The 24,797-nt window shown below is 39.4% G+C and overlaps 1 protein-coding gene across 1 annotated transcript in view; it reads right to left on the reverse strand.

Annotated features, from left to right (window-relative positions):
* Nucleotides 1–481: 481 nt before the first annotated feature.
* Nucleotides 482–24,797, reverse strand: part of LOC139688538 (tetratricopeptide repeat protein 17-like) — a 53,536-nt gene continuing 29,220 nt past the window's right edge. Inside the window, exons 6-10 of the mRNA XM_071586070.1 lie at nt 24,351–24,470; nt 20,925–21,076; nt 13,286–13,419; nt 6,161–6,563; nt 482–1,013 (exon numbers count right to left, since the gene is read on the reverse strand). Of these exons, the coding sequence (XP_071442171.1) occupies nt 997–1,013; nt 6,161–6,563; nt 13,286–13,419; nt 20,925–21,076; nt 24,351–24,470 (826 nt within the window). The 3' untranslated portion in view covers nt 482–996. The remainder of the gene's footprint in view (nt 1,014–6,160; nt 6,564–13,285; nt 13,420–20,924; nt 21,077–24,350; nt 24,471–24,797) is intronic.

Genomic DNA, 24,797 nt, shown 5'->3' on the forward strand with positions numbered 1-24,797 from the left:
AAGACATTCATTTCCTAAGGATAGACAGGCTCTTAAAGTGTCAAATGAACTATATTGCTTTACCTTCTCTTAAAGTGTAAAATATGAACTATTTGGTTTAACATGAAGGCCACAACCATGTGTGCAACTTGATAAATGCCTGTCTTCCAGTCTCAAATGACGCTCTCCTGAAAAGAAGGAAACAGAACAGCATAAAACACACACAGCGCTCACGACACTACAGACTTATTCCTCTCTTTGTGTTTACAGCTGGTGCCCTTAGCGATGTACTGTCTTCTGGCTGCCTGCGGAGAATATTGTATTTATGGGAATAATTTAACAATTTTGCTTCAAAGTTTACATCAAAGAGATGTGAAATCTGATATCTGAAAGGAAGAGCTTGCAGAAATGACATTTTCACTACGTGAGGGAGGAATTGCAATGGTAGCCGCTAAACAGGAATCCACAATTAAAAGAGCATTCAGTTAAAACGTATATATTCAGATTTTTGAAAATCCCATAATTTCACCTGAAAAGTAACCTCCAAAACAGAAGTTGTACAAAAATGCAAATAAAATACTTCTAAATCACAGTTGACAAATGCTTCATGGGAATTGATGAGCACCTCACTTTGCCACAGTTGAAGAACAAATGAGTGAACTGAATGAATTATGCAATTATAAATACATTGTAAAATGTACAAATAAAAAGTACACATACTTACTTGAAAAAAAAACAACTTTACAACATTTTCCATCTTAATATTTTCATCAGAGTAGGTACAGAAATTGCTTCAAAATGGAAGAGCAAAATATGAGGGTAGCACAGTGTCACTAGATGTTGATCCACAGAATGACCATTCATAGGCGACCAAGGCTCCAGTATTACTAATCTTTGAGGGTCCAGCAGTGATCCAAACAGTCAAAATAAACTTTGCCTGGACAACACCACACATGCACAAAGTCAACCTTTGTATTCATGTTTCAGATCCTAATGCAGACTGCCACTGCTAGCGAGTCAATCCTTATTGTTAGCTGTGGAAGAAAAAAGTTTCTCAATTATTCCAGGAAACATCAAAGAAAAATACACACTTGTAAATAATCCCCTCTTCCCTACTGTCAAGTTAAATTCCTTACCATCTTGGCTCACACCCTGGCTCTGTCAACTCATGACAAAGCACCAGCCTATCACCTGTGACCGCTGCAACACCTCAATGGAATGCACGATGCCATGGCAGTGATGAGAACATTATTTGAAATGAACATCGAATATAATCAGGATGTCTTTGTGTGCTTCTTGGATTTGAGAAACTGTTCAACTATGCAGAGTGAGCAAAGTTACTCGGGGATATTGTGGAATAGGGGAGTGGTCAGGAGGAACAGGTATCTTTCCAACATATAAGGTCCGTGCGGAAAGTACCCAGCCATTCAATATGCTGAGAAAGATAGCCTACTTGGAGCACTGAGGAGGCCTCAGTGCCCTTCAAAATACTCCCCTGGGGACCTCAAACACTTATCCCAGCATCTCTTCCACTTGCCTTTGCATACGGACCTAGTATAAGCTGAGGAAATGTTAAGGGTAGCAAAGGCTGGAGCTGGGAATTTAAGTGGGTCGTGAAGATTTCAGTTAGATTTGAAGAAGAATTCATAATGGGACCCCTCAAGTATGGATGTGGAAAAATATTAGTGAAGACTTTTATACTTTACATAGGGTGGGCAAAGAAGGGAAGTAATTGGGGGGGTTAAAGCGGATGGAGGAAATATTGAAAGGTAATGGTGCATTGAAGGGTGTGAAAGAAGGGCAAGTGAAGGGGGTAGAGGGGAAGGAGGAAGAGACCAGGCTATAATGGTAGCATCGAGGCAGGCAGGAGTTGCAAAGAAATAATGTAATGCAATGAATGAGGCATTATTACTACACTTTAAAGTCCATAGTCATTAGGTACCTTCCACATTTGTTAAAATAGGTGGAACACCTTGAATTGGAATGGGATAATTTGTTAGTTAAATAATTATTCTAAGCAAGGACCTAGAACAACACTTGCCATGGAGGCATTTCATGATTCCCTTCCTAGGTGGGGCCCATGACCCTCAGGGTAGGAGTTGTTGTTTAGCCAACCCATGACATTCCTTGTGCACTCATGCCATGGGTCAAGGATGAGCTCAATGACATGGAATAAATGGGCCAGTGATAGAATCAGTTATCGACTCTGAGGACAGGGTAAGTCAAATGGTGGTTATCACATAGAAAACTGGTTCCCTCAAGAATTTGTCCAGATCCTCAACCACTGAGTATAGTAAATTACAAGAAACTGCTGGAGAAAGTAACTTTTTTTACGAGTCATCCACTAATATGCATTGTACTGAATATAGTAATTAAGACAGCACATTTTCCATTTCCAATTGTATAAGAGATTTCCACAAAGTTGTCAGGGGCAAAGTATTTTCTTAATTTGCTCTTTGAGGCATTGCTTTTTGGAATCGATTCATTCTGCAATGAGAAACCAGAACTTTGTAATTCTACAGCATTTTATTTAGACACGACCTGGGTTTTAACATTCAATGTCATCATCAGGTACAGGCGCATGAAGATAATGATGTCAAGCCTAAATAAAATACAGAAGAATTACAAAGTTCGAGTTTTTTCATAAGTTTGATACCCAGTCTGGGTTATGAGTGCAGCTGTTAAACAAATATTGTCCAAAATTTATTCTAACTGTTTGGGGAAGGTCCTGCTATCAACAGTTAGCATCTGTCTTTAACTGTGCAGCTGAAATTTGTCACAGAGTCATTTTCAAACATGTTATAATATACCTAAATAATCAATTGCGTAGATTCACACATGATGTTGTGGAAGGTAAACATGATAGCTTGGCAAATAATAACACTGATCTCTAAGTAATTCAATAAAAACATGGTTGTGAAATTACTTAGTCAACCTCGCGTGAATATGACAAGGTATAATCAAAACAAACATGGCTATAATTAATTACTTACAGAATTGAATAGTGTGATTATTTAACAAACTATTATGTCTAAATAATGTGGTTTCCTCCCAAGATGATGTTTCTTGTGGCCTGATACTAGCGAGAAACTACTTAAAAGTTTCAATTAAAGCACAGAAAGCAGCAAAGGATAAATGGATCAAATTCACTCCTCACAAAGTCTTTTCCATTCTTGATAGCATATTTCTTTTGGCCTCATTTTTCATGCCAAGGGGAAGTCTGTCACTAATGTGAACGAGAGGACAGGGAGTGCCGTCAACCCATCCTCAGATAAAAAAAGTCATAAATTGGATTGCTCATTAGGTCACTAAACAAAATACCAGCAAGGTTGCCAAGAATAATGTTGAAACTTGAGACATATTACTTTAAGGCAGTTCATACTCCTGGAAAATACTTGTAGATTGCAAATAGAGGGTGTTGGAAAATGAATATCGGTATTTTTCAGTGAAGCAACTGGTGTTTCTTATCTTGAAGCACTATAAACTATGCCTCAATCCTCAATTGGAAGGAGTGGAACTAGAGAGGTTTATTTGGCAGCAAGATGGTGTGCTGCCTCACTGGCATTACTCAGAATGCGATTGATTATATGATGCTATGTACTTGACCACACGATTGGCCGGATGACCCCTATCGACTCGATGTGTCCCATGAGACAAATGGTGCTGTACAAGAATAGGTGTGTTCCCTTTCCATCATCACATCTCAATGTACCCGTTCAAAATTTTTTGACCTATACACAACTCACGAGTTACATTTATTCTGGTGAAAAAACTGTCCACGGTAATATGAAATCCTTGGATTACTAATTTCCAGCAATTGATAAATATCTCCCATTGACATACCCTCAGCAATCTGTTTTTATTTTTTCACAATCTTCTATCATTTTTTTTCCTCAATTGCAATAACGAGCCAGGCAGTGATAACCACCAAACCAAAAAAGGATGCGGCATTTTAGGCCCCATTTATAGAGGTGTTTATTTATCAAATATTGCAATAAATAAGAATGGTTTTAGTACCGACAAATGACTGATGACCTCTCGGGTATTAATGAGGAGTACAGTGGTAGCAAGAGACACAGCATGATCGTCATTTGGAAAGACTTGGCCCTTGCACTGCTCACGTGCATCTCCCATCATCAACACCAGGTGCTTCTCTAGAATCTGATGCCTGGTTTCAGAGCAAAGGTGTTTTTCAATGTTAAATAGCCACCAGGTCACAGCACAACCACAAATCAACTCTTGACTAAATTATAGCATGGGCTATGGCTCAAAAATTCTTGGTTTTATGTAGATGTTGAAAATTGATTGCGCAAAACATTACTGAAATTTGCAAGACCTGGGGCAAGTACTGAGATTTTCAAGACCTGGGACAATGCTCACTGCATCCAGTGAATGAAATAAAATGTTTTGAAGCTGTGGAAAACTAAAAAACATGCCAAACATAACATGTACCTCTGAGATAAATGCAAAGTGATAAAGGCATTAGAAGAAACCCAACTGGGTCTAAGCTAACATAAAAGGTAGTTTCTGAAGTGTCACTTCAGGAGCAGTTTTTTAGAAAACATTGCCATGCTCAGAAAACTCAATCTGACACACAGTATTTCATTGAAAAAGTTGTTGATTATTCCTATTTTCAATCTAAATTATAGAGTGACGTAGTAAAAAGAAGAAAGAAATTCTTGAGTTATACGAGGGTCATCCGGAAAGTAGTACCCGTTCGTGAAATAAAGACACAAAAGTAAATATTAACAAACATAAAAAATTTTATTTGAAAGAGGATACTTTAAACTACTTCTCAACATAATCTCCAAACAAATTAAGGCATTTGTCATAACGTGTGACAAGTTTCTGTATTCCTGCTGCATAGTCCTTCGCCGCCAGCTCATTGAGATACAGGGTCACTCCTTCTTTAAGTTCTTCATCGCTGTCAAATCTTTTTCCTGCCAAAAAGTCTTTAAGCTTTGTAAAGAGATGAAAATCTGAAGGGGCCAAGTCCGGGCTATACGGTGGATGGCCGATCGTTCCTCACGAATTCGTCAACTGAGCTCACCAGTTGGTCTGTAATGACAGACGGTCTCCCCGAACGCTCATCGTCGTGTGTGTTCCCCCTCCCCATGTTGAAGTTACGACACCACCGCCGAACAGACGACTCGTCCATTACATTGTCTCCATACACCTCCTTTAATTGGCGATGAATATCACATGGGCGAACGTTTCTTGCATTGAGGAATTTAATCACTGCCCTCACTTCACAACTGGCGGCGTTCTCAATTTTTTTAAACATTGTAAACAATCACAGAAACAACACAGGCAATGCTAGCGTCACGCAACTTGGCTCAGAGAAGGCAGACAAGCCACTGAAGCTATCTGACCTCGTCCAGCGGCTACTCGCGTCGTCAGCACTTCATGCGGCACGAACGGGTACTACTTTCCGGATGACCCTCGTATATCAAAGTGCATCCCTTGCATGAGGAGAAAATGATTACTTTTAGAGCCCTTCTTAAACACGACGATATTTCCTCATTGGCAATGAAAGCACATTCAGCATATGGTGAAATATTGCTCCATGGCACACAAACTGTTGCTTTTCATACTTAGAGTTCCCATTGGTTTTGTTTTTGGACAAATGTGTAAAAAAACGGAAGGTGCTAGATAGTTGTTTCTTTTGCTTTGCCTTGGAGTTTCCTTTGTTCCCAATAGAGGCCGTTGAATCGTACCCTCGCTGGGGTTCGTCCCTTGGCTAGAGTGTGGGTAGGCAGTGATAAAGACGTGTGCACACTGGTGCATGCACCATGGCGCTTGAGGGTGAGCTTGTTTCAAGAACATGTCATATCTATCTGTGTGCGTACATTAACTATAGGCTAACTATTACGCTACCAAGTGCTCAGGGGTAACATGAGGTTTACCCTCCCTCTCTGAAAAAATTCCCAATTTTAGCCACCCCTATCTGAGGCACACTTTTCAAAGTGTAAAGTCTAATGCAGTTTCCCAATTCATAGTCTTCTAAACATAAACATTTTCTTCCAACACTTTTCATATTTAAATTTGACAAGAAATATGACTATCTTCTACAACGCTTAAAACGCAAGGCCCTGCAAAATGATTTCAAGTTTCAGGGATGGGTCACCTGGAGTACTCCAAAATACGTCAAATGTCATAATTGCTCAAGAGCAATACCAACCATTGTCTTGCCACTTAAATGCTTGTGCTCCCTTGGGATTTGTACCGAGTGGCTTGCAGATGTAAGGCTCCATGGCCTTCTGCTGGGCTGATGGGCACACGGGGATGGACGCTGGATGCTGACCCCCAGCCGCATCCACCTCCGACGACTGGTACATTAGGTGCTCCACGTCCGCCCACGCCACGTGGTCACCCAGGGCGCTCTCGCCTACCGGCTTCAAAGTGATTTCCATGAGGCCATCCTCTGGGGGTTGAGCATCATCGCCCTTCGACTCCAGTGCAGAGAAGTAAACTTGGTTCTCGTTGGAATCCAAATTCAAAGGATTTTCATCATTCAAACTCAGAGACATTATCTCCCTCTTCTTTCCCACGTCATGAAACATTGAGCTACTTATTTTCTTAGCCTGGAAGCAGGAAACAGACACATTATTGGATTCAGTGATTCCTATCCTTTTTAAGACAAGACTGAATAAGGTAAAATGATTATAATCTCATTTCCATTGAATCCTCTCTAAAGAAGTCATTCAATGAAAGAAACTCATATTAATAAAGCATTCTGATACATTATATATTTACAACACTCTCAAAAACGCCCTGGAAACACATTAAATTTATTTCAGGTATGACTTATACCCCAATAATTTACCAAAAAATAGTTGGATATAATTTTGAAAACAGCAATGAATGATTAATTATTAAAAACCACTGCATTTTTTGTGAAAACAATTTATACCCCACCGCAAATAATAATAATGATTTATTTTTCTAGCAATTTGAATCCATTAATAGTATTGGATAAGAATAATACAAGACATAATACAAATAAAAGTTATAAATTAAGAAATTCATCCACAGGATAGAATAATGTACTCAGTAAACAGTCTTGGAGTTTACTTTTTAGCATGTTATTTAGATTTTTAACTTCATAAAGAAGCTTGATATACATAATTAAGCTGACATGCAAAATATCTCATTCTGACATACATTGGAAGGAGGCTAACAGAACTCCTTGCATTGTGACAATGATAACTGTCATTATTTAAATAATTCAAAAGATTGTGCTTAGCATGTACAATTACAGCAGACATCTACATACATGGGAGAGGATAAATGCATTGTTTTTTAAGAAGGGGAAAACATGGAGCAGAGGAGGTGAATCACACATGAGCCATTGCATCCTCTCTGGAATTTTAAACATTACTTTAGCAATGGAAGAGGAGCCCCAGAAGAGAATACTGAAAATGAAATTTATTTATTATACTGTTCTGTTCGTCAGGCATGTGACATAGTACTTGGTCACAAAGATGTACATCAAATATAATTAGAGCAATAAACACAATGAGATGAAAAACAGCCGTCAATCCCAAAAGAGTTTAGAAAAATACACACCCTTATATGTAACACAGCCGACAATTACAAGTCATCACTCATAAACTCATCCAAACTGCAATAGCATTTGGTTAAAAGTGGCTTCTTAAGTCCAGTTCTAAACCAATTAACACTGGGTTCATTCTTCTTTATTATTATTAGGGAATCAACCAATTAAGGTAGGTTTTTGGATGGACAGAGCTACTAAATAAATATTTTGTGACTCCTAACAAAACACAAAATCCAGCATCCTACTCTAGATCAGCTCCCTCTTCATCTCTGAGTACTTTCTTCCTCCTTTCATCCTGTCCCTGCCCTTTCCTCGTTTGCCTAACATTCTCCCCTCTATTACAGTCTTCAACATCCCACTGTCGGTCAACACCCTCTTCATCCACTTTTCCTGCCTCCATAGGATTTATCCAAACAAACCCCTCTCTTCACCCACCATACCAAGTACTTCCTCATTTGTTTTCTTCTCTGCCCATTTCACCTTCTCCATTCTTCTCCACTCCCACATTTCAAAAGCCTCCAATCTACATCTATCTTCTTGCTTCAATAACCACGTTTCTGCGCCATACATAGCTACGCTTCATATCAAAGTTTTTCCGAGTATTTTCTTAATATCCTTATTCAACGTCCTTCTCATCAACTCCCTCCTCCTTGTGAAAGCCTCTTTGCCTAGCGCAATTCTTTTCCTTACATCCCTACTACTTTGACCGTGTTGGTCCAAAACACTTCCGAGATACGTAAACTGTTCTACCTGCTCAAGTTTTTGCCCTCCTATTTTTTATGTTTAGCTTAGCCTTTTCCTTCCAAAAAAATCACATAACTTTTGTTTTATTAATATTGATTTGCATCCCATATCTGTCGCACTGAATTTCCAGTTCACTCAGAAATGCTTGTAACCCCTTGGTTGACTGACAAACTAAAGCTTAACAAACCGAACGGTATTAGGGTTAACCCTGTGAAATTTATCCATGATGGAAAGGAAACAAACTATGCAAATTTCACTTGAATAGAGATTTATTCACGACCCGGGTTTCAAACACTTAATGTCATCTTCATGGATAAAGCTTAGTCATCAGAAAATCTAACTGATTTCACGAATTCCCCACCCACTTTCATTCCTACCTCCAGTTCTTCCCATGCCTCTTTAATCATTTCCTCTACATACAGGTTGAACAGCAATGGTGATAATGGGCAACCCTGCCTTACACCTCTTTCTAACACTGCCCATCCGGACTCCCCATTCCCCACTCGCACCTGAGCAGTGTGAGACATGTACAGGTTGCAGATTAGCCTCCTATCCCTCCAATCTATTCCTCTTTTCTTCAATATACTCATTAGTTTTCCCAATTCACTATATCAAATGCTTTTTTGAAATCTACGAAACAGGCAAATACCTCCTGGTTGTATTCTATATTGCTCTCAATTAATAATCTCATTACTGCAACGGCATCACGGGTACCTCTCCCCTTTCTAAGCCCAAACTGGTCATCCCCTGAGTAATCATTTGCCCTACTCTCTAGCCTTTTGTTTATGATCCTGAGAACAACTTTAGCTGCGTGGTATATCAAAATTACTGTCCTGTAGTCCTCACATGATGTAGCCTTTACCTTTTTCGGAATAGGAACTAAAACTGATCTCACAAAGTCTTCCGGCCAGATTCCTTCCTCATAGATACTACGAATCAGCCCATACAGCCTCTTCCTCCCACATTTTCCTAAACATTTCAGTAGTTCCACAGGAATGTTATCTACCCCCACGGCCTTATTTAGTTTCATCTCTCTTAATGGCCTTTCTATCTCATTGTCTAGTATGCCTGGAGCTAAGCTATCTTCTTTTCAATGTCTAAGTTCTTTACTATACAGTTCTATATACTCCTTCCATCTCTCTTGGATCTTTCCATTCTTCTTTCTATTCAATGGCAATTCGTTAAAACTAAATGAAGGAGGGTGATGAGGACCTTTCCTAGATACAGCAAAAGGCTGCTGAATTAAATGTACAAGGGTATGGTGAAAAGTTCTCAGCCTGACAATTAAAGACATCAATTTTCAGTTAAAAATGATTTTATTTTTCTACATAATCTCCCTTGACTTCAACACACTTGGTCCTGCATTTCTTCAACATCAGTATTCCTTCCCGGAAGTGAGAGTCTGGAAGGCTGTGAAATTATCCGTCTATGGCCCTCTCAACTCCTTCATTGGACGCAACTCACTGCCCAGTAACAAATTTCTTCAGGTTTGGGAGCAGACTGAAGTCTGAGGGTGCTAAATCAGGAGAATAGGGGAGATGGCCGAGCAAATCATGCACCAAAACCTGGAGTTTCCCATCGACACGGCACATTTGTGAGCAGGTGCGTTGTCCTGGTGATTTTTTCTTCTTCAAGCCTCTTCTCCCGAATTTCGGCATCCAGCTGGTCAAGAAGGTTGCAGTAGTATTTGCCTGTAATTGGTCTACCTTTTTCAAGGCATCAGTTAACAGGATTGCCTTTGCATTCCAAAACACACTGACCATGACCTTACCGGCAGATGTGATCGACTCCACCTCCTTTGGTGCTGAACCACCACCTTCCACCAACTAATAGCTGGGTCCACCACGGGTCCCACCACTATATGCCAGAAATGAAACTGCCGTCTCATTTCTGGTATATAGTGGTGGACCAAATCCCATCCATAGTGACAAATAGCGACACTAAAGCAGTTGGTTCCCTCTTTGAATCGGTCCAAACATTCCTACAAAAACTATTTGTGCATATGTTTTTGATTGGCATTTAACAAATGAAGTCCCCACCTTGTGCAGAGCTTTCGTATCTTTAATTCTTTGTGCAAGATGTTTTGTACCCTTTCTTCCAATATCCCCACGGCCTTAGCTATCTCGCTCACTTTCACTCGCCTATCGTCCATCACAATATCTTGTCCCTTTTCGATGGTTTCCAGTGTAGTTGTGGTTTTTGTCTGTTTTGGGAGAGCAAAGTGTGGACTTTTCTTGCCTCCACAATCATTAAGTATTTACCATGCAGTTTTGGACTTATTATTGGAATTAAGTAACTTATTATCATTATAAGTTCTTTTCAAGGTAAAATCAGTTTACGGTAATACTTTTGAAATTCCTTACATAGTAACCTTTGTTCATGATTGTTTGAACTTTTACTGGAGATAGCAAGTTTTTTTAGGTTAGTTGAGTATTAACGGATCTCATCAGTTAGCCATGGCTTTCATTATGCTCTATGAAATATTTTATGATGTGTTACTAGAAAACACAATTCAAAATTGTGTTTGAAAATTGAATAAAAGTAATTGAAACCTTCGTCTACTGACTTAAGGTCATAGACGTTGTTTCAGTTTTGGGACTGTAAAAGGAGCAGAAAATGCTGCATATTTCCATGAGTAAGAGACCGCCTTAGTTAAGTTTTATCATTTAGTCTCTCCATTGGTTGGTTAGTATCAATACTTATTTTCACTCTACAATGGTCTGTTATACCTAGGTCACTAACAGTTGGAACTACTTTTTCTTGGTTAAGGTTGGTCACAGCGTAATCAATTAGGGTGGCGGATGTGGGAGTGACTCTGGAAGGATTATTATTAAAACATTCCATGCCGTAAGTTTTGAACATTTTCAGTCATTCATATCTGTGAGGGGAGTCAAATAAGAGATTACAGCTCAGGTCACCGTTCAACACAAGTATTCGGTTGTTTGCAAATATAAGGAACAAAAGAGTTGGTCCAGTTTTTTAATAAATGCATGAAAATCCCCAGTTGGTGGTTGAGAGATGGAAATGAGCTATGCCACTGGAGTTTCATGGCAACACACTGCACATCCCAAAGTTTTCTCTTCCTTCAAAGGCACGTCAAATGAGTCAATAGTAACCTTTATTGTGCTATGCACGAGTATGGCCACACCTCCGTATATATAAGTAGTACCGCAGAAATGAGGACACCAGAGAGTAATTTGAGAGTGAGAAAGCTATTAGTTTTATCTCAATAGTTTCAGCCTCAACTTCGTGGAAGTTCATTTATTAAGCTATTAGTTCTTCATATTTTAACCAATGCTCAGTAACACACAAAATGTCTGGTTCACACTCGTTTATAGCCACTTCCAGCAGGTTTACTTCGTTCCTGAGGCACTGAATATTGGCTTGCGCAATTGTAAAAGTCTGCATAATTTTGACTAACCCTTTGAGGAGGTCAGGTGGGCCTTCAGAAAAAAATACCTACCGGCAGAGACATGTTCCGGCCAAAAGCCATGACTTTCCTCGACATCTTTTAAGTCTTCTCCAACAGATACACGAAAAGAGGTTTAGGTGCATCTAGATACCTTCAGCTGCTCAATCTCAAAGTACTTCCCAGGTATTTTGCTTGATATATACTTTTTAACTGCTTCAATTGTTGTGCCTTCTTTGAATCACCAAACGTGCAGGTGGACCATCCTCGGCAGTCCGGCTAAACAACTGTCCAAGTTTGATGTCCCCACAATCAGCTTCGGCTGAGGTTTTCACTTATATGAAACCATGGAGTATCCCTCTTCATCTTCTTTCCTCGTGTTGCATGCAATGGTATGCGGTTCCGCAGGCAGTGGCTGTAATTTTGCTTTGCGAGCAACGGAAGAGCACACCAGCGTCTCCTTAGGAACAAGCTCTTTATTATTAATATTACTATCAGTATCTATGACTTGAGAATAATTAAAACGTTCCATGGTACTTTTCTTCTCCTTCACAGTTTTTTCGGGAGGTTGCAATTTCTCACTTTCCACAAAATTAGTGATAAATGATTAGTGATCAACCTCACCCAGTATTCCTCTCAATTTTTCTTGCGTTTTCAGTGGGCACAGGTATTACCAGACGTTGCCATCTTACTGAAAGTACTTAACATGTAGTACATGTGATAGTAGTATTTTCCCAAAAGATTACACTATTGGATAGATATGAATGTATTTTGGCATAGTATAAGGGCATCTAAAGAGGAAGTTGGAACAAGCTTACGAATCGTGAAGGTTTCTAAAAAACATTTTCACATGTAAAAAGGTAAAAATCCTTTACGATGAAGGAAGACACTTCAGATTTGTGGAGTTAAAAACTGTTGCATTGTTTGGGTAAGCAGCCAAATGTTTTAACACATTCATTCAAAACACAAAAATTCACTCAATTGATTGTTTTCCACGTTCCAAACCCTATAATATCAAAAAGCGAGCCATGCCAGTGGTTTCAATACGTGCACTCACTTTTCCAGAACGATTCTGAATCGCATTGTGGGCACTCATCAATTGCTGACTTTCAGCCTACTCTTCCCTGTGCATACAAGACTGGTAATTAGTGGTCAAGTGCTTGAATAAAATTTTGCAATTGACCTCAGATTACAAAATCAATAGAGACGGGCATGGAGACCTCGTCATATTTTTAAACTGAAAGAAGATCAAGAAATTGTGGAGAGTACAATTATTTTCTTCAGTTTTTAAAAACAGTTCAGCTGGCAGTGAATTGATTGCAATTACAGTGTTTGAATCTTCCTTTCCAGCTCAATTTTCCATCACTTTTATTTCTTCTTTTCCATCATGTTTTTATCTTTTCTTTTGATAATTGGACAAGGAAAAAGGCATTTACATGGCAAATCTCCTATTTCTAGGTTTCCATGAAAAAAAAGGATTTTCCAACTACAAGGGATAATACTTCAATATGATTTCAAGGGTCTTGAAAAATAATCAAGCATGAGAGAAAAGGCTTTAAGTCAGTAATTGACTGAATTTGTAATGAAACAGTTACCTGCGATACGACATTCTTCATCAGCAATTGCAAACTAAGGGTGATATCGCTTTCTAGTGTGTGCGATGCTTCTAGGTCACAGCTCAGGATCATGTGGCCTTCCTTCTGGTGATGGATACAGTTTTTATGCTGACCTACAGTGAAAATCAAACCATACACATGTTGGCAACTGGAATCAGTAAATTCAAGGGCATGGAACACATGAACCATGAAGACTCACTTGATCTTAACCTATGGTTATGATTTGCCTTTATAATCTTTACACATTACTCAACTCATATCACTGTTAAGCAACAGAAGTCCAAACACTTTACACAAAGATTTACAAAACATACACTTCACTTTGCATTCACTATTCCCATTTTGTTCCTACAATGTCACTAAATGAATCCATTAAAACTAAGTATGTGTTATCATACACAAATATATAACTATACGAAGAGCTATGATTATTAAAAGTAATATCATTAATTAATTGAGAATACATATTACTAATATAATTTCCAAATTATTGCTTGCAATGTAGGCATGGCTATTTACATAAAAGCAATAAAAAAAAGCAAAATTTTTAGAATTTACCATTGTAGTAGGTTTAGGGGAGGCGGCCGACAGCTGAGGTCATTTACACCATTAGGGATGGATGGGAAAGGAGGAAGGGAGGAGAGAAACCTGACGTCTGCATTAGACCACTCATAACGAAAGGTGCCATGGAATCCAGCATACTCATTCAAAGTGCTTTTTACAAAGCACCTGAAGTAGGGATCACGATACCACAGTAAACTATCAGCCACCTCCAGGATTCAAACCCGGGTTGGAAGCCAGAACGCTAACCACCACACCAACTTGATCCCCTAGAATTTATCTTTTCCTCTAGAAATGCAACAATGATCATTACCACCTCAATCATGTCACACTCAATTGAGTCGCTATTAAACTGGTAGGAAAGTAGCCAAAAAAGTAATCCATTCATTTGATATTTAATCATGACTGTGAGAAGGTGAGAAAACATTTTAAGAATTAAATAATACAAAGAATTAATAACTTGGGTTTATAATATAGAGGCACCTATGTGAATTACACTAACCTAACAATTATAATAGAGGGTGCGGCAACATAACTTCCTTTTTTATAAAGTAAAACCCCTTTAAAAAGGAAATTGTGTTGTCACACCCTGTGCAGGCCTTGCTCATCTTCTGCGCAGGGAGGGAGCAGAGAAAGAGACTAGAGGTTTGTTAGGGGACTTGACATTCCTGATTATGTCCATATTTCTCCTTTCTTAGTCAAAAAGGGTGTTCACGACAGAAAACCACATCAGAACAGTCACAGCATCAAAACAAGATTGAGGTAAAACGTTCCTTTGAACATGTATCACACAAGTATGAAGACTACGCAATCAAAACACCATTCGATTGGAAGGAGCTCCATGAACAAAGGCATAGCTCATGTTCTACATATATTCATGCAAAAATCTTGTTAATTATTAAATTTCCAAAACACAATTTTATAATATATTCTATTGTTTCAGGCTTCACTTCGTGGAAATAATTAATATCCATTATTAAAATAGAAAGAAAGACTCGTACTCTTCCACAGGTACAACGCGTTTCACCGACTTGCGGCATCATCAGGTACCTGATGATGCCGCAAGTCGGTGAAACGCGTTGTACCTGTGGAAGAGTACGAGTCTTTCTTTCTATTTTAATAATGGACAATTTTATAATGTTTTCCAAATACTCTCCATATTACATAAACCTCAATGTTAAATGTTTTTTCACTGGTCTCCTCAGAAACATAATTTCAAGATTTGATTATACATTCATAATTACATGCCAGGACATAATTCACTTTACGTCACCGCGAGTATGGTGAAGTCTACGTGGGTGAGACGAGCCGCACGATAGAAAAAGGCTGAAAGAACATCAGCGGCATCTCAGACTGGGGCAACTGGAGAAATCAGCAGTGGCGGACCATTGCTTTACCAAGGACCATAAAATAAGGTGGGAGGGGACCAAAATTATCTGCCACTCCAATGGACACTGGGACCGACTCACTAAGGAGGCCATCGAGATCCACCTCCAAAAACGTAATTTCAACAGGGACTCAAGCTTCTACCTGAGCAACACCTGGAAACCTATCCTTAGAGTAATGGTAGAAACCAGAACCGACGGGCGGCCAATGGGAAGGCACCCTGATACGGACCAATCAAATGACACCTGATTGGGTGGAAAACCATATTATACTATTAGGTAATCTACCCGTTAAGGTAGGTTTTTGGATGGACATAACTACTAATTAAATTATTTGTGACCCCTAGCAAAACACAACATCCTATTTTACATCAGGTCCCTCTTCAGCTATGAGTACTTTCTTCCTCCCTTCATCCCATCCAACATCCCTATCCTGTTCCTTCACTTTCCTCGTTTGCCTAACATTCTCCCCTCTATTACAGTCTTCAACATCCCGCTGCCAATCAATACCCCCTTCAGCCACTTTTCCTGCCTCCATAGGATTGCTCCCAACAAACCCCTCTCTTCGCCCACCATACCAAGTACTTCCTCGTTTGTTTTCTTCTCTGCCCATTTCACATTCTCTATTCTTCTCCACACCCACATTTCAAAAGCCTCCAGTCTACGTCTATCCTCCTGCTTCAATGACCACGTTTCCGCACCGTACATAGCTACGCTTCATATCAAAGTTTTCACGAGTCTTTTCTTAACATCCTTACTCAGCGTCCCTGTCATCAACTCCCTCCTCCTTGTGAAAGCCTCTTTGCCTAGCGCAATTCTTCTCCTTACGTCCCTACTACTTTGACCGTGTTGGTCCAAAACACTACCGAGATACGTAAACTGTTCTACCTGCTGAAGTTTTTGCCCTCCTTTTTTAATGTTAAGCTTGGCCTTTTTCTTTCTAGAAAATCGCATAACCTTTGTTTCGTTAATATTGATTCTCATCCCATACCTGTCGCACTGAATTTCCAATTCACTCAGCATTCTTTGCATATCCCTTGGCTGACTGACAAACTAAAGCTTGGTCATCAGCAAACCTAACTGATTTTACGAATTCCCCGCCCACTTTCATTCCTACCTCCAGTTCTTCCCATGCCTCTTTAATCATTTCCTCTGCATACAGGTTGAACAGCAACGGTGATAAAGGGCAACCCTGCCTTACACCTCTTCCTAACACTGCCCAACCGGACTCTCCGTTCCCCACTTGCACCTGAGCAGTCTGAGACATGTACAGGTTGCGGATTAGCCTCCTTTCCCTCCAATCTGTTCCTATTTTCTGCAATATACTCATTAGTTTTTCCCAACTAACTCTATCAAATGCTTTTTCAAAATCTACGAAACAGGCAAATACCTCCCGGTTGTGTTCTATATTCCTCTCGATTAATAAGCTCATTACTGCAATGGCATCACGCGTACCTCTCCCCTTCCTAAACCCAAACTGATCATCCCCTAAGTAATCACTTGCCCTACTCTCTATCCTTTGGAAAACCATATATATACGGGGAAAAAAAGGCAAACAGCATTCAGAAGCCCCGAAGACGATGACCGAGTCGGACATCCAAATGTCGGCCGATATGGACGATACAAACCGGTGGAGGGCCCGAGAGGAATGTACGCAATGAACACTCTGCTATGTCACACAATATTGGCTATTCCATACCTCCTGAGGATAAAATGGAAAACAAATTATTTTTGGTAGATTTTTTATATTTTTTAGCATAATCTCCTTTTAGCTTGATACACTTGTTGCGGTATTACTCCAACTTTTTTAAGCCATCTAAAAAGTAAGCCTGTCAAAAATCAAAATAGGCATTTGTGTAGGTGAGGGATTCCTAGTCTGACGTGAATTTCAGCTGAGTCATTTTTTTAAGAATGGAAATAATAATAAGTCACTAGGGGCCAAATCTGGTGTGTGCGATGGATGTTGCACGTGATAATTGGAACTTTAAATCCAAAATTTCACCATTGAAACTTAGAATGTGTGCACCCATGCATCGTCTTAAGGGAAGAGGATTTTTTTTCATTCGCAAATGACATTTTTTCTTGATTTCTTCACTCAACTAATGCAATAACAACACTATACTCTCCATTTATTGTTTGTCTTTTTGCAAGTAATTGATATAGATGATTCCATTTGCATCCCAAAAAACCGTGGCCATCTCCTTGTTGGCCGATACTATCTTGTAATATGCCTGAGGCCTCAAATCTTTTGCAAACTTCGATTTACCATTCACTCTAAACTACATCATGGATTTCGCTATCAATCATTTTGGAGGAAGTCACTTACACTGAAGGTCATACGATGTCATTCATTTGTGGATGTACTGCTATGTTTAAACTCATTTATCCAATTGTAAACAGTGACAACCATGGGAGCAGATGTGCCATGAAATTCCTCCAACTCATCTTGGATTTCCTACATTGTTAAGCCTTTTAGATAGAAGTGTTCAATCACCACGCCACACTCATTTCTTTTCCATTTATTCTAATCAAACAACAGTTTGTTCCTTCGATTGACTAAGGACATTAAACCATGCCATGGACACAGCTGAGACGTTAACAGCAGTCTAGCGAGAGATGAGGCTCAATAAATGCAAACCATTTCTTCAAACGTCTCTTCAAACGACTTGGTCGATTACCAGCACCTTGCATACACATATATATATTTAATGCCACCTTACATGCACAGGGTAATATCTCCCATTACAAGTCCAACCACAATTACCATAGTCACCACACAAGGACCTGCAATGACCTGCACCAACCATTTGTCAGGACACACAATACTGCTCATGGGCCCAAAGCAATAGGTTTAACGTTATTCAACAAACTTCCCCATGAAATCAAATATGAAACAAAAGTACCTGTTTTCAAGATAAGCTGTTCAACCTGTTAAAAAATAATATGTAATATTCTCTAAATAAATACCAGGGATTGTCGCTACGCATCTATTCTGGCTTAACCAATTAATATGCAAATATATTAGAGTATTGTATATGAGATCTGCCCAAAAAGTAATGCAAAATTTGAATTTCCGGTAACGTACATACTTAATTTTTGATTTTTTTTGTGGCATTATGTATGGTACTTATGCCTCTCCCTTATGCCAAAACGTTTGGCCATTTTGAATGCTCCGTTAATTTTTGACAGCTGTTTTTCTGGGACGTGTTTAGGCTTGTCTTCGATTTTTGCCGTTTCCAAAAAATGGATCGAAGAATCTGCATCAGATATTATGTGAAAAACGAAATTAAGAGCGCTGATGCATTCCGAATGTTGACTGGGGCACATGGAGAAGCTACCTTGGGCCGAAGCAACATTTATCGGTGGTACAAAATGTTCTCAAAGGGCCGAGAAGATGTGAACGACGAAGAGCGGAGGATACCCGATCGCGTCAACAACAAATGAAAACATTGATGAAGTGAAGAAATTAGTATTGGCCAATCGTCGAAGCACCACTAGAGAAGTTGCTGAGGACCTAAACATATCGATTGGTTTGTGCAATTCGACTTTTAGAAATGGCTTGGGCATGGCACGGGTCACTGCAAAATTCGTACCAAAATTGCTCAAGTTCGACTAAAAACAGCAACCCATAAATGCTAATAACTCTGTCCACAACAACCCAAAGTTGCTCCAGAGGGCCATAACTGGTGACGAATCATAGGCTTATGGTTATGACATGGAAACCAAAGCTCAATCATCCCAATGAAAGCTGCAGCATGAGCCAAGACCCAAAAAAGCACGCCAAGTTCGGTCGAATGCGAAAGTTTTGCTCGCAGTTTTCTTCGATTGCAGTAGGGGCGTGGTGCATCATGAGTTCTTGCCACAGGGTGGAACGGCAAATAAGGAGTATTACCTGCAAGTTAATATTCGTGAAGCAATCTGCCGCAAACGCCCAGATTTGTGGAAGAACAAAAACTGACTTTTACACCATGACAGTGCCCCTGCTCACGCATTGATACTTGTGCGCGTATTTTTGCCAAAAACAACACACCAATGATGCTGCCACCGCCATATTCCCCAGAACTGGCCCCCAGACACTTTTTCTTGCTCCTGAAACTGAAGAGGTCCATGAAAGGACAACGCTATGCTACGATGGACGAAATAAAGACTTCACATCGAAGGAGCAGCTTGACAAGATCACAAAAAATGATTTTTTGAAGTGCTTCGAGGCTTGGAAAAAATGTCGGCATAAGTGTATAATATCTAATGGAAATTACTTTGAAGGGGACAAAATAAGATATTCATGAATAAATAAATAATTTTTGAAAAAAAACACAAAAGTCGTGATACTTCTAGAACAGAGATTGTTTATACCAAGTATATAACCTTAAATCCATTGTTTACTCACAGATGGCGATAGTAAGCGACTAAGCTACTATGGACACACCATTCTTTTGTTTTTATAAAATTGACATCTGTTAACAAAATACTCGGGGCACATCATCAGCAATTTCGTACAACCACCTAAATTTTTCACACGGTAATGATGCCAAGTTTCTGGCCCAACAAAGAACATAAGTTGGAAGCTCTGCTTGACTGCTTTGATTCGAAGGAATCGGTTGCCCAATCACATCGCATGCTTGTTGAGGCCTATGCTGATAGTGCTTCATCGGAATCAATGTGCAGAGATTGGTTTTGTTGGTTTAAAGATGGCCATTTTGACCTGAACAATAAGGAGCGTGAAAATCAGCCCAGGAAGGTTAAGGACCATCAATCGCAGGCTCTTGTAAACGAAGATGATATACAATCGCAAAAAATGCTTGCTGGGCATTTGAATGTTACTCAAACAGCCATTTCCATGCACCTACGTACCATGGAAAAGGTTCGAAAGTTTGGAAAATGGGTGGCACATTATTGGACGATAGGCAAATGGAACGACGTCAAAACACATGCAAAATCTTGCTTTCCAGACAAAAAAGAAAGCCGCTCTTGCATCGGATTGTGACTGACGATGAAAAGTGGATATACTTTGAAAATCTTAAATGCAAAAAAAGTGGGTTGATCCTGGTCAACCATGGATATTGTCTGCAAGACCATATCGCTTTGGACGGAAGACTATGCTGTGCATTTGGTGGGATCAGCAGGGTGTCATCCACTATGAGCTGTTGAAACCTGGTGAAACTCAATTTTCATCATCATTACCACCAACAATTGATCAAACTGCACTGCGCTCTGAATGAAAAAGGCCTGGAATATGAGCAAAGACATGAGAAGCTGGTTTTCATCCATGACAACGCACCATGCCATCGATCAATAATGGTCCATAACTATTTGGAGACACTCGACTGGGAGGTGCTACCCCATGCTGCTAATTCACCAGACCTGGCTCCTTCGGACTACCACCTGCTTTCATTGATGGGCCAACTGCTCCCTGAGCAGCACTTTGATACTCATGCAAACGTCCGAAAAATGGCTTGACGAATGGTTTGCATTAAATGGGAAGGAATTTTCATGGTGCGGTAGTCACAAATTGCCCAAAAGATAGGAAAAATGTGTAGCTAGCAAGGGACAATATTTTGGAACTAAAAACAACATACAGAGATCTAAATCAAACTGAGAACATCAAAGGAGTGAGCTATGTTTAAAACAGGGCACAATTTATCTTACGCTAAGATGATTTGGTGAAGCATTACCTGAGCTTGTTGAGAGGATTTTGTCTTGGCCATAATTCATCAGTCTCACTTCCAAGGGTGCCTGCTCCCATAGCAGTTTTTCCTGCAACTTCAACCACTCCTCCTGCTTCTTGTGGTATTCTTGTAGTTCCACTAGCATATCACGCAGAGAACTGGTGAAAAAAATCTCAATGAATAACAAGTTGTGAATATTGATGGAAATATTTAAAATCAGACAAAATACTAAATAGCATTCTATACTCACACTCAAGGTTTACCTTATTCTCAGACATTCATTTCATAAACAATTAATTTTTCCATTTATTAACTGCAAGTGACTCAGATTTGTTTTTTGCTTTCAATTCAAATATGTATGTGGAAATATGCAATTCCAGTTTTTTTTCAGAAAGCAAAATCAGAAGATATACCCAAGACTTCCATCAGGACATTCCTAGGTAGCATATTTACATAAGAGCATATTCATTTTGCTATATCCAGCCCAAAACCATAAAAATAATTAAGGTGAAAATGTTTTTCCATGTAGGCTTCCGCGGAGATTTTTGATGTAGGAAGTGGTTCTTTCGGGTTTTCTTCCGCGTGTATCCATTTTCTGGACAATATTTCGCCAACGTTCGTTGCACCAACTGGAACGTTGGCGAAATATTGTCCGGAAAATGGATACACGTGGAAGAAAACCCGAAAGAACCACTTCCTACATGAAAATGTTTTGGTTCCCTTATTGCAACCGCATGAAATTCAAGTTTTTCCATTTTTACGAAAAACGTCTACTGCAACAATTTGTGTAAACAAATTACTTGAGAGAATAAGCTGAAACTAGTCTAATAAACATGCGCGTCCAGGCAGGAATCATAAATTTTTGCTGACTGGAAGGCCAACACTGCACCAGGCCGAGAACTTTGCACCTTACCCGCATACGTATGCCATTAGTACCTCTTGTGCTGTAACCATGCATGTCCCCATTTAGCACGAAGTAGTTCATGTCATTGGTAGTTAAACGAGGGTGGTCCCAAAAGTACCCAGCCTGACCTAGAGATGGCTGTAGTTGTTGGAAAAATATCACTGTATTAGAAAGTATACAATCTATAAACCATATATTTCAAGTTTAAAGATGCCACGTTGTTTAGTATTTGTTTGGCAGCCATCAGTAAATAACGCTGTCAGTGAATTCGTGAAAATTGAGAAAATTGGTCATCGTTATGTGATACAACACTAAATATTAGAGAGGCCTCAGCTCAACCAATATAAAAGCTGAACTGGATTCTACTCTGGGTGAGTCTGCTCCTTCGTTTACAACAGTAAATATTGGGTGGCAAAGTTTAAACGAGGCCGTATGAGCTGTCAAGACGAGCATCGCATTGGTCGACCAAATATTGACGACTCCAAAAATGGTGAATAAAATCCACAAAGTGATACTGGATGATCGTCGATTGAAAGTGCGCGAGCTAGTAGGCATTTCAAAAAGCCCGGTATATCGCGTATTAACTGGAAATTTGGACATGAGAAAGCCGAGTGCAAGATGGGTGCCGCGTTTGCTCACACTCGACCAAAGCCAGGTGTTGAAGATGTTTCAATTGAGTGTTTAGCAAAGTTTCACAGCAACAAAGCAGAATTTTTGTACCGTTTCATAGCCATGGATGAAACATGGGTCCATTACTTCACACCCGAGACAAAAGAACATCCAAAACAATGGATTCAAAAGGGAGAACCAGCTCCAAAGAAGGCGAAGACCATTTCATCAGCAGGCAAGGTCGTGGCATCGGTTTTTTGGGATGCGCATGGGATAATTTTCATTGACTATCTTGAAAAAGGGAAAACTATCAACGGCGAGTATTAAGCAACTTATTGCAAGATTTGAGTGAAGAAATTGAGCACAAGCGGCCGCATTTGGCTAAGAGGAGTGTTCTTTCATCAAGACAATGCACCAGCTCACAAATCTGTCATTGCAATGGCCAAATTTTTATGAATTCAAGTTTGAATTGCTACCTCATGCATGGGCTAAATCTGAGTGGGCTACGTCTGGCATGCATACATGCCAGATTTAGCCCCCTCAGATTATTTTCTGTTCGCAAACTTGAAAAAAATGGCTCTGTTGTCAAAGATTTTCCAACCGCGAATAAGTGATGTTGGCAGTTAATGGCTACTTTGAGGAGCAAGACAGTTCTTAGTATGCAAAGGGTATCAAACTTATTGAACATTTCTGGGAAAAGTGCATACAGCTGAAAGGAGAATATGTTGAAGTTTAAATAATTTTTTCCAAAATTTTTGCATTTTCTTAGTTGGGTCGAATACTTCTGGGATTACCCTTGCATGTATATTTATGCCTATGTATTTGCACAGAGTAAATTAAACTACGTGCCAAGGTATGATTAGCTTTTGAGGCCCATGTTCCGAGATATTCCCACTCAGTACTAAATTATTTGTCTGCCTACCATGAGACGTTTTATGAATGAGGCATACAGTGAATGTGTAATGTGATGTGCAATTTATATCACACACAGAATAAGTGAAACATTGCAGTGACTGACGGTAGTCCACAGTTTTCACAGGTCATTTTTCTCAGTTCAATTCAAGTACCCACTAATTATGAACCATTCAACAACTTTCCAATAATCTTAGCAGAATGGGCATACTATTTATAACTATCAAACAAAGCAATATAAGTAAAATTGGCCCTTGAGCCTCATTTTTCAGGGAATATCTCTCCCAACACACATTATTATTGCATATTTAACCAACCTATTTATTAACATCTCTCTTAGAATATTGTAAGAGCATTTATGCCATTTGCAGGAAGGACTTCATTGGTGATGAAAGATTTTTAGTAATTTTAATCGTATGATTCCTGAAAGCAGTGAGGTTAAGATGAGATATAAATATATTAAACAATACTGAAACTAGACCTTTATGGAAAGTATTTATACTCATTCCTCAGAGGAATTAAGGAGACTTGATACTCAATATTGGCAACATTGAAGGCTCATGCCCTTCAGTACCCAATCCCAAGTAATCACCCTCTGCTTTATACTACATATTGCTAACTCTCCTATCCTCCCTTTGCTCCTTCCCACCCCCCCCCCCCCACACTTCCTCCACCCATGTACGCACGTACATTGCATATGCAAAGTAGTTTTAGCTCTAGTCATCAAATTAATCATTTCAGATGAAGTAGACACTTGGGTTGGAAAATTAAAATTTCCGTGGAATATGCTTAGCTTGTTTCTATAAACTACTACCACAAAAGGACACCCAAACAATTCAAGTTCATGAAATATTATTGATGGCTGCATGGCAAGAGTCGGAAGAATCTTATCTTAATCCACTTATAAATGCTCCAATCAGTATGCATTTGTGACCATGTGATAGCATTGAAAATGGGACTCACTCACACTATATAGAGAATTTCACAAAAAAGCAAAGAGTACTTACTCAACCATATTGATGAGCGCCTTCTCAAGTTTCTGCTGACAGAGAACCGAATGGCGTCCCAACTGAGCAACTTTTAAGCCTGGCTGCAGCTTCAATGCATTGTCGTAGCATGCGAGTGACCTTTTACAAAAAATATAAAAAATAATAATTAATAATAATTTCATTATTAAATATAAATTGACATAAAATACTGCTCCTGGGCAACCATCTTTCAGTTTTAACATGCCTTCAATGATAATTAAACTTAGTTTTCTACAGTACTAAGGAAACCATGTACACAATTAATCAACACAAAGGTCGGATTGGTTGGTGATGGTAGAGTTCACCGAGTACTGAGCCCAACGCATGTGAAATTCAGGGTAAGCCAAAATTCTGGCCAACGCCATTCCCTGGGCTGGCTATGGTTTCCCAGAAAGTTCCGGCACCCAAAAAATCACACAGCTCGGG

Source organism: Hetaerina americana, unplaced genomic scaffold (genome assembly GCF_022747635.1).
Source record: "Hetaerina americana unplaced genomic scaffold, ioHetAmer1.1.p SCAF_20, whole genome shotgun sequence".
Lineage (NCBI taxonomy): Eukaryota > Metazoa > Arthropoda > Insecta > Odonata > Calopterygidae > Hetaerina > Hetaerina americana.